At 42.2% G+C, this 11,426-nt stretch overlaps 1 protein-coding gene and 1 non-coding gene across 26 annotated transcripts in view; both read left to right on the forward strand.

The window, feature by feature from the left end:
- PUM2 (pumilio RNA binding family member 2) overlaps window positions 1-4,250 on the forward strand; it is a 107,023-nt gene extending 102,773 nt beyond the window's left edge. For 24 of the 25 annotated variants that reach the window (XM_032294030.1, XM_032294034.1, XM_032294025.1 and 21 more), the window contains one exon: window positions 1,251-4,231. In XM_032294030.1, the coding sequence (XP_032149921.1) occupies window positions 1,251-1,382 (132 nt within the window). In that variant the 3' untranslated portion in view covers window positions 1,383-4,231. Of the gene's footprint in view, window positions 1-1,250 lie in introns of all 25 variants that reach the window. The other variant, XM_032294033.1, reaches the window with a different exon arrangement.
- Window positions 4,251-6,441: 2,191 nt separating this feature from the next.
- LOC116562154 lies at window positions 6,442-6,503 on the forward strand. Its single transcript, XR_004273803.1, has one exon. It is a non-coding gene; the product is annotated as a U7 small nuclear RNA (small nuclear RNA).
- Window positions 6,504-11,426: the final 4,923 nt, after the last annotated feature.

Here is an 11,426-nt window from a genome sequence, read left to right on the forward strand (position 1 = left end):
GCGCGATCTCGGCTCACCGCAACCTCCGCCTCCTGGGTTCAGGCAATTCTCCTGCCTCAGCCTCCCGAGTAGCTGGGACTACAGGCGTGCGCCACCATGCCCAGCTAATTTTTGTATTTTAAGTAGAGATGGGGTTTCACCATGTTGACCAGGATGGTCTCGATCTCTTGACCTCGTGATCCACCCGCCTCGGCCTCCCAAAGTGCTGGGATTACAGGCGTGAGCCACCGCGCCTGGCCCGAGTCTAATAATTCTTTAAGAAATTAGTAATTGTAGTAGGGAAACTTACTGTTATAAAGAACACTGAAAGAAACTTTTATTTTGAATACCCTTGGATCTTTTTCTAAATGTATTCATTTACAAAACATGGAGCAAAGTACATAAACCCCTTTGGTCCTCTCCTCATATAGAGAGAAAATTGATATCTTAAGATTCCTTCCATCTATAAAAGTGTTTTGGCCTTCTGATTTTTAAAATGCATTCTTCAACTTGATGTAAGTTTTCCTTTTTCTTTTCTTCTTTTCTTTCAAGACAAGATCTCTGTTGCACAGGCTGGAGTCCATTGGTGGGATCTCAGCTAACTGTAGCGTCAACCTCCTGGCTGAAGCCATCCTACCACTTTAGTCTCTCTAGTAGCTGAGACTACAGGCACGCAAGCTCACTAGTTTGTTTATATTTTGTAGAGATAGGGTCTCACTATGTTGCCCAGTCTGGTTTCAAAATCCTGGGCTCAGGTGATCCTCCCATCTCATTCTCCCAAATTACTGGCATCTAAGTTTCTACCTATCTTTTAATTTAGTATTTTCTATAAACTCATGAATATTACAAAATGCAGTCTTATTTTTAATAGCTACATTATTTAACTATCATATTTGTCATATTGGATTATCCCTAATTGTTGAATTGTTATAAGTAGTGCTTTGTACAAAAGTCTTTTCATAATTTTTTTAGTAGAATAAATTCCTGGATGTGGAATTACTGGGTAACTTTCTTGCTATATTTGGGGCCTCCGCCTATTTGCATGTGACATAGTTAGATGTAGTGCCTTTTTATTCATTGAACCATTTCGAGAACAGATGTTTAGAAAGATTGAGTGGATCACAACTGCTTTTACAAAAAGTAGCTTTCTTAGGATTTAGATTTTTTTAATTGCAGTTATTCCTCTAAATTACCCAGATTTAGGGGTGATTTTTTAAGAAATCAGAAACTAAAATGACTTAGATTTGCTAAGCAGATTATTTGTTTTTCAGATTCGACCTCACATTACTACTTTGCGCAAATACACATACGGGAAGCATATACTGGCCAAGCTGGAAAAGTATTATTTGAAGAATAGCCCGGATCTAGGACCTATTGGAGGACCACCAAATGGAATGCTGTAAATTACAGAAGCAAGAGAAAGAAGATAATTTAACCATGTGAAAAGATTTTTTGTGTGTGTGAATTATCAAAACACAACTCAACTATGAATCTTCAATTTTTTTTTAAAACAAAACTATTTATTGACTTTATTCATCCATTTGTAAATTTTTTAAGGTTCTTGTGTATATTTGGGGGGTGGGGGATGAATTATAAATTATATTCAGCCCTGAGTGGAGACCTATCAGATTGGATTGCTGGCAAAGCACAGAATGCCTGTATATGATGTAACTGTATCAAAAATAAAAAGCTGTCTCATATTTTGTAAATTTTTACCTTGTAAAGTCACAAAAATAGTTTTTAAAGGAAAAAGTACAGTATTCTTTTAATAAACTGGCTCACAGTCTGGTAGGTCTACAACCCCATAGCACAACAGGTTTATAGAGATGTATATAGAATTATAGTCCTTATTTTTTTCCTTTGTGTGAGACCTTTTATAACAGATTAACAATCAACTGCATAAATATGATTAATATTTTAAAAAGAGTTAAGTTGTATTTTGGTAATTCACAAACTATCATGCAAATAATGAGCAAGTAAGACAAGAATAAAATGGTTTGAGATGAAAAGAACTTAACATTATTTACAGTAGATGTGGTTTTAATACAAATACTGCCCTAAAATGTCTCTGGCAATGTACAAAAATATTGTATATACTTACATATGTAATTGTTGTAAGAGTTAAGAAATACAAAATCATGGTGACACTTCCAATTAAGTGCACTAAATGAAAAGTTAAGTCATATATTAACTTTTCAGTTTGGTTTGCAATGAGAAAGTGGAAATTTGTGTTTTGTTTTGCTTATAGAATTACAAAGACATGTTGAGGAAGTGTTGAGCTTTATTTTGCTTTTTCATAAAGGCAGAAAGTAGGAACCAGATAGGTGAAAAGGGGCCACTGAAAAGTGAATTTGATAGCTCAGCATTTAAGCATGATTACATATTCAGATAGCTCTTTTTGCTTTCTATAAATATATGCATTGTGTGTGTAGTAATAGATGTAAGTTTACACTTTGAAAGGAAATCTTGTTTCAATGTTTATTATAAAAACCTTGCTTAATTTAGTAGTGATGCTTTCCTTGGTTGTACAGGTGTACATTTGTAAACCTTCATGCTGTAAATGGAATTTGTTTTATCTCTTTGGGATACATTTGCATTTTAGTGTACATTTATGTCCCTGCCCTCTTTGACCTGGCAATATAGTGTTGTATAATGTAAATTTATTTCTCCAAATCGAGAGTGATTTTTTAAAAATTTTTTATCTTTATATGGTTTCAGAAGTATGAACCAGCTTTCTTTTTATTATTGTGAGATCATTTTGTTTTATAACGTAGTTGTTGACTGTTAATATGGACATGCTAGAATTTGGATCACTTTCAATTGAAGTCAGGGTATTGTGCATAACAGAAAGTATTGGACTGAGATATTTGGTTACCATAGAGGCCAATGCTTTTTTCATCTTATTAAATGTGATGTGACTTTTTTCTTTGTACAGAAGAGTACTGTATTTTTGAATAGCCTACTCCCAAGTAAGAGCAAATCTGTATGATAACATTTTTTTCTCTGGACATAAGACATAACAGTAACACGATGTACATTTACAAGCGGCCTTATGTACATTTCCCAACAATCTTTTTAAGGCAAAATTGTGACCATATGTGTATAATTAAAATCGTTTTTAATCCTTTGCCTATGAAAATATTTTGGAAAAAAACTTGCTGTGTATATTCAGTTTCTGAAAGATAAAGAAAGTGCTTTGTATTTTGTTGAAGTCAGTATTTTGTATAAACATTTATGTTGACCCACTTATGTTTAGTGCTGAAAACTAAAATGAACATGCTATCTCTGTCAGCTGAATATGGAAGAGATTTTTTTTTTTAACTAGAGATCTGTAGAAGAAAATCTATCTTCTGAGCACAGTGTGGAATCTAAAGGTTTTATCACTTAGTTGTTCATATTATGAACCTAAAAATAATGGCATAAAGTTTGGGGATGCCAGGCATACCTTTTCATGTTTGGTGTTATTTTAGTTTTCTAACCCAACATTCCTTGGTGAGGCCATTAAATCCAAACACTTGTCACTGTTCCTTCTAATAGTCACACAGGGTCATCAACATGTACCAGTCACTGTAGCAGCACCTTTTTTTTTTTTTTTTTTTTTTTAACCCACACAAAGCCGCGCTCTCACTTTTTCCTACTTTGCCAACCTCAAGAGTATTTCGGCCCATGTTAGACTTTTGTTCTCAGTATCAGCCCATGGTTTCAGGATCAAAGCTGTCATGTTGCAGATTGGTAATGACTTTCCTGTCTTTGTACAGTTGAATTCCTAGTCTTCATCCTTGCTGTCTGTTGGCACAGGCATTATCTCTGCAATTTTAGAAAATGACAAGTACTAGAGAATATTACATTGAGAAACTAAACCCTCTTCATGGGGTTCTAATATTCCCACATGTCCCAGTGCTGACAACCCAATCTTCACAATACTTTCAGGCCTGCTCTACGAAAATAACTTCTTGTAGAAATTTTACAGTCTGCCATTTTGGGTGCCCACCCCAATTTTTTACCTTTTAGTAAGTTGGCATGAAATTTTGGTAAAATCTGAAAATGACATTTCAGAATAAAGAAACAATTGGGCTAAACTACCTAGGCTTTACTCGAGTGTCTCCTTTTGATATGGGTTGTTTCTGGACCAGTTTGTCTTAAGTCCTGGCTCTTAATTGGTTCATATGAAATAATGTTTAACTTCACTTCTTTGTATATTATGTATAAATTAGAAAATGAAAAATGTGTGAATAACATTGTATGAAATAAACCTGGTCTTGTGTTTTTCTCTAGATAAAATACCCCGCTCTACCTCAGTTATAATTTAAAATTGACGGCCCATTCAGGTTTACTCTGACTTCAGGAAAACATACATTTTTAACATGGGTGCTATTCTGAAGCTGCTGATTCGTCTGATGGTATTAATTCTCTCCTTTGATTAGTGTTAAGAATATATAATCGCATACTTCATAGGACAAAACCTTAGCCTGTTTTCACATGAACTTGAGGCAGTGTTGTCTAAAGGTAAATATAATTTAAGTTTAGGTGTAGATTTGATTTACTATTTACAAACCTTGTGAACTTATCTAAGCCTTGAAGCCCTAATCTGTATCAAGGGATACTACTACTTAACTCGTTAGTTTTAATTGAGAATATACAAAAAGATACCTAGAACCTAATTTTTTTTTTTTTTTTTTTTTTTTTTTTTTTTAAAGAGATGGAGTCTTGCTATGTTGATCAGGTTGGTCTTGAACTTCTGGCCTCAAGTGATCCTCCCACTTTGGCCTCCCAAAGTACTGGGATTACAGGCATGTGAGCCACTATGCCTGGCCAAGAGCCTAGTTCTTAATTAATTGCTTGTTAATACCGTTTCTCTTTTTCTCACTATATTAACTATAAGAAGAAAAAAAGCTGGAACAATTTGATAGACTCCAAAATGGAAACTTACATAAAGCTAAGTGTGAAAAAGAAATGTCATCACACGCATTGTTTATCCTGAAATTTAACTTTGTCTTGATTTGGCTCTCAGAGAAACCCTCTTGAATTATTGACATACTACCTCACATTGTATTGAAATGAAAAGGTCTTAACAAGCAAATACCACATCTTTGCATCCTGGCTTACCAACCTAAGGAAAGCAGTTTTCTAAATTCACCCGGGTCATAGTTATTCACTGTACGCCATCATGACAGCACTTTCTCCGGTAGATTTTTAAAGTGGCAAGGGACAAAGAAACCCCGATTAAGGAGCCATATTCACTGTTCACCTTTCCTACCTCCCTTAAAAGTATCTAGCTTAACTTGCCTGGTAGAATATATTTACCAATAATATATTTACCAAGAACTACCTCCAGGTCTTTCAGAAAATGTATCTATGAACAGGGAGATGAGAAGGAATGGAGTGCTGAGGCATCAGCCCTGGCTCCTAGGAGGCTGTTCTCGAGCACTGCACTGCAGAGGGAAGGAGCCAGGGCCAGGGTGGGGCTGGGCCTTCATTGTTTGTAGAGGTTCCATCCTGACTTTCCCACAGAACCTTGTGGCTGAGGAATATATTTGGTTTTTTTGAGACAAGATCTGGCTCACACCCAGGCTGAAGTGCGGTGGCGCCATCACTGCTCACTGCAGCCTCAACCTCCCAGGCTCAAACAAGTTTCCCATCTCAGCCTCTGAAGTAGTTGGGACCACAGGCACATGCCACCATGCCCAGCTACTTTTTGTATTTTTTAGAGGTGGAGTCTCCCTATGTTGCCTGACCAGACTGATCTCAAACTGCTGCTCAAGCAATCTGCCAGCCTCAGACTTCCAAAGTGCTGGGATTACAGCCATGAGCCATCGTGCCCATCCAACTCTATTTATTTATTTTACAAAGACGGGGTTTCACCATGTTGGTCAGGCTGGTCTTGAACTCCTGACCTCAGGTGATCCGCCCGCCTTGGCCTTCAAAGTGCTTGGATTAGGTGTGAGCCACCACGCCCGGCCGCCAAGTCTTAATACAGGACGAAACAGGACAGGATAGGTCCCGTAGCCACTTTCTCTAGTTTCTTCGCTGTTCCATTCATAGAATGTTTTTTTTTTTTTAAGAGCACAGAAATAATTCTACAGCTTGTTGATTTTCACAAATAAATATTCATGAATCCAGGATTTAGATCAAGAACCAGAACATTACCAGCACCCAGAAACCTTCCCATGCCCTCTTCCACTGAGTGGCCCTTTCAACCCTTACGAAGCCAAAAAGCACAAGTCCTGGGCCCTGTGGCCTTAATGAGTGACACCCTGGACCAGTCCGACCCATTGACTTGGGAAAACACTCCTTTTACTGATAAACGTGAAGCAACTCATGACTGTGTCTCTGGCACCACCCTGGTGGAAGCAGAAGTGCCATAGAAATTTAAAAATGTATTTACCAATACCTAAAAACAGGAGAAATCGTCTTCTATTTGGTAGTTTAAAGGGAAGAAATTGGCTGGATTAAAATTGATTCAAATGTCACAGCTCTTTTGGAATTTGTCTAGCAGGTTTTCTAGTTTCTACCACAAAACCCAACGACAGAAAGATGATTGATTCAAACTTTCTTGGGTGTCAGAATAATGATTCAGAGTTTGGGCTCTAGAATTAGACTGCCCAGATTCCAAACACTGTGGCTTCATATCTAGTAGGTAAGTGGTTTCATCTTTTAAGCCTTAGTTTCCTCGTGTAGGTAAAGGGAAGGGTGACCTGCTGAGATTGTAAAGATTAAAGAGAATATACATGAAGTGCCATGGCAAGTGGGTACTTGGTACATAGCTACTACAGCAACTCTTACGCATCACTCATAAGTTTTCATTTTTTTAAATTTGATTACATACAGCCTCAAAACATATTTGGAGATAATGTTTCTGCAAATGAGCAAAACTCTTTTTTTTTTTTTTGAGACAGAGTTTCACTCTTGTTGCCCAGGGTGGAGTGCAGTAGTACGATCTCGGCTCACTGCAACCTCTGCCTCCCGGGTTCAAGCGATTCTCCTGCCTCAGCCTCCTGAGCAGCTGGGATTACAGGCATGCGCCACCACGCCCAGCCAATTTTTGTACTTTTAGTAGAGACGGGGTTTCTCCATTTTGGTCATGCTGGTCTCGAACTCCCAACCTCAAGTGATCCACCCACCTCGGCCTCCCAAAGTGCTGGAATTACAGGCATGAGCCACCATGCCCAGCCAGAGAAAAACTCTTGATTCAAGTTGCAGGTAAATCATTAAGTCATATGTAGATTTGCACTGATATATACAAGCTGCCAGGATGGAGAGAAGAGCAAAGAAATCAAAGTCACTGTGATGGGAAATCTCAGTATCTCTCTTACAAACACACACAAAAACATATCAGAGACCCATAAGCTGCTGACGTTTTGTGGAGGTCAGAGGGTGGCTCAGGACCATTAGCTGATCTCTGCCATTCTCACCCCATCCCTTGCATCATTTTCACCAGTTTGGAAGCCCTTGATGTTAGGGTTTAGCTTTAGTGAAAGAACAGGCCTGCAAACAAATCAATTTTTTGCTGAGTGATTTAAAGAGCTACCTCCAGGCCCAGCATGGTGGCTCACACCTGTAATCCCAGCACTTTGGGAGGCTGAGGTGGGCAGATCACCTGAGGTTAGGAGTTCGAGATTAGCCTGGCCAACATGGTAAAACGCCGTCTTTATTAAAAATACAAAAATTAGCTGGGAATGGTGGCAGGCACCTGTAATCCCAGCTACTCAAGAGGCTGAGGCAGGAGAATCGCTTGAACCCAGGAGGCAGAGGTTGCAGTGAGCCAGGATCACACCACTGCACTCCAGCCTTGACAACAGAGCGAGACTCCGTCTTGAAAAAAAAAAAAAGCTACGTCCAATTATTTATAAATGTTCACTTTGGGCCGGGCACAGCGGCTCACGCCTGTAATCCCAGCACTTTGGGAGGCCGAGGAGGGCGGATCATGAGGTCAAGAGATCAAGACTATCCTGACCAACAGGGTGAAACCCCGTCTCTACTAAAAATACAAAAATTAGCTGGGCATGATGGCGTGCGCCTGTAGTCCCAGCTACTCAGGAGGCTGAGGCAGGAGAATTGCCTGAACACAGGAGGCGGAGGTTGCAGTGAGCCGAGATCATGCCACTGCACTCCAGCCTGGCACCTGGTGACAGAGCGAGACTCTGTCTCAAAAAAAAAAAAAAAAAAAAAGTCTGCTTTGTTTGAGAGTTAAGCCACAGTTGTAGCCAAGTGAGGAACAGCCCTCCATAAGGATCCATCCAATTGAAGCATCAAGTTTGAAGGAAGCCACAGTAACACTCCTTAGCTGAGTAAAGCTCTGCCAACTGGGCTTACAGCAAGGAAGGCACTGAACTGAGAAAGATCTGCCTGCTAGCCTTCTAAACCATTCCCTCTCAGCCTCTGCCTGGACAACCAAGTTAGGGGCATCCTCAATGCATTATTTAGAAATCAGAAACAAGGGTCTCACCCAACTCTACACAAAGCACACATTTTCACCTTCATAGAAGATATGGAATGTTGGCTGATAATTCCTTACGAACACGGCCATCTGTGATCCTGAGGGAGGTCAAAGGCTGCGTGAGAAGATCATGTATGATTTCCCCCAGCACACATTTTGGTGCCCGTGCGGTTGAGCAGAAGGCTTCCACCCAGTTCAGGATTTTATCTTTTCTGTGTAAACAGCATGTAGCTCATGGCCAGACACAGGTTGCGGAAGGAATGCTGAACGGTGGAGGAAAATCACTGCACATCATTCCATGACCAAATAGGGTCATACGGAGAACATTTGGTCTTATCTTTTGTTTTTTTTGAGACATGGTCTCACTCTGTCACCCAGGCTGGAGTGCAGTGGTGTGATCACAGATCACTGTAGCCTCAACTTCCCAGGCTCTAGAAATCCTCCCACCTCAGCCTCCCAAGTAGCTGGGACAATAGGCATGTACCACCATGCTCACTTAATTTTTAAGTTTCTTGGTAAAGACAGAGTCTTGTCATGTTGCCTGAACCAGTCTTAAAACTCCTGGGCTCAAGTGATCCTCCTGCCTTAGCATCCAAGGGTGCTGGGATTATTGGCATGAGCCACTGTGTCTGATCGGTCTTACCTATTTTTGAGAATGCACTAGGCCCTTAGGGTGGGGAGGGGGAAAAGTAATTCCTTTCTCAAAGCCTTTAAATCTAGACAGAAATCAAGATTTCAAAACTAATCAGTGCCTTGGGCTTGGAAGGGAAAGGTAAAATAAAGAGAATGAGGCGATGGCTTTTGGGGTGTTGAGAGCAAGGCAAGTGCAGCAGACAGCATATTTTCAGTCTTATTTATTGAGCAACTACTTTGTGTCAGGTTTTGTTTTGAGACAGAGTCTTGCTCTGTTGCCCAGGCTGGAGTACAGAGTGCAGTGGCACAATCTCGGCTCACAGCAACCTCCACCTCACGAGTTCAAGGGATTCTCCCAAGTAGCAGGGATTGCAGGTGTGCACCACCATGCCCGCCTGATTTTTCTATTTTTAGTAGAGATGGGGCTTCACCATGTTGGCCAGGCTGGTCTTGAACTCCTGACCTCAAGTGATCCTCCCACCTCAGCCTCCAAAGAGCTAAGATTACAGGTGTGAGCCACTGCACCTGGTCAATGGCAGGTATTCTTGATGCTGAGGCTACAGCCCACAAGAAGCACACACTCCAGTGGAGGGAGAAGCAGAATGAGATTCTTGATACAGGCAATGCTTCTGTTAACAGTAGGGGTCACCACAGGTTCTTGAGCAGGGGAGCGACAAGTGCAGTGGTGTGGAGGACCCAACACAGGTTGGCAGAGCAGCAGTAGAAGGGACTGGAGGCAGTGCCAGTTACAGAGCTGAGGGGTTCCCCTAACAAGCGCAGAGTCCCATCTCTTTCTTGCCTTATTCCTACCCGTCCTTTTATGGAAAGAAGCCTTGGAAAGCCGGGTCACACCTGGTGGGCCCCTCCTATGGCAGGGATGAGGACGAAAGCATGTGCAAGGGATCGCCCTGGAGAACAGGAGGGGTGTCTGGGAGTCCTCCTCTGCCCTGCTCCCTCAAAAGTCAGTTCTGGTCTGAGCACTGGAGTCTAGGCTTGGAGGGCACTTGTGGGCAGAGGCGGGAGGAAATCACCCCGGAGTCTGAGAGGATGATAGCTTCATCTATATTCCAGTACCCACCCTCTTCTAGCGTAAGGTGGCAAACTAGAGAAGGGACCTGGAAGAGAAAGCTGTCACAGGAAGAGGCAGCCGTAGATACAGGGGCAGCCTCCAGGTGACCTAGAGTCCTCCCTACCCGCCCAAGCCTGGCTCACTCAGGGTGGCAAAGGCCTGGCGGCACCCTTAGAAACCTGCAAACCTGGCTGGGTGTGGTGGTGCATGCCCATGATCGCAGCACTTGGGAAGGCAGAGGCAGGGGCATTGTTTGGGTCCAGGAATTCGAGGCCAGCCTGGGAAACATGGCAAGACCCCCTTCTCTATAAAAAAATAAAAATAATCTTAAAAAAGAAAGCACTGCCGGGCGCTGTGGCTCACGCCTGTAATCCCAGCACTTTGGGAGGCCGAGGCAGGTGGATCACGAGGTCAAGAGATCGAGACCATCCTGGTCAACACGGTGAAACCCTGTCTCTACTAAAAATACAAAAACATTAGCTGGGCATGGTGGCGCGTGCCTGTAATCCCAGCTACTCAGGAGGCTGAGGCAGGAGAATTGCCTGAACCCAGGAGGCGGAGGTTGCGGTGAGCCGAGATCGCGCCATTGGACTCCAGCCTGGGTAACAAGAGCGAAACTCCGTCTCAAAAAATAAACAAACAAACAAATAAATAAACAAACAAACAAATAAATAAATAAAAAAGAAAGCAGCTGACCCGCCTGGGTGACACCCTCAAGTTCCCAAGCCCTTTCCCTACCCAGGCTTCAGTTTGCTCATCAGGGCCTAATCCAGCAGGGCTGTTAGAAACACCAGGCGCCCCCCCCACTCTCCGAGAACGCCCCCTGGAGGCCCGGCCCTGCCCTGCACCGCAGGTCCCGGGGACCTTCCCTGCCCAGGCACCGCGTACCCGGGGGATCCGTCCAGCTCCGGAAGTTTCTTCGTCCAATTACTTGGAGTTGATCTTTCTAAACGGGATTGCTCAGACACGCCCTGCCTTCTCGAACAAGGAAAGAACACTATCCATCTCACTCAACTGCCACATACGACTGCCGGCAGCCTCATCACAGGGCACATCCATCATCAGCTCCTCAGGCCCCAACCCTGACATCCTGCAGCCTGGAATCCCACAGCTCCAGTCACGTGGCCACTGGCCCCCTTTCCCCAAACGTGTCTGAAACTGAACCATCTCCTTGCACCAAACCTTATTTTGCTCTTCCTCTTCCTTTCCGTACTGAGAGCCACAGGTGGGGCGACTAAATTTTTTAGTATAAATATATCCCAAACATTGCATAGGACATAATTATACATTTTATGCCAAAAAAAAAAA

The sequence above is a fragment of the Sapajus apella genome, unplaced genomic scaffold (genome assembly GCF_009761245.1).
Source record: "Sapajus apella isolate SASKATOON/1434 unplaced genomic scaffold, GSC_monkey_1.0 scaffold31, whole genome shotgun sequence".
In the NCBI taxonomy this organism is placed as follows: Eukaryota; Metazoa; Chordata; class Mammalia; order Primates; family Cebidae; genus Sapajus; species Sapajus apella.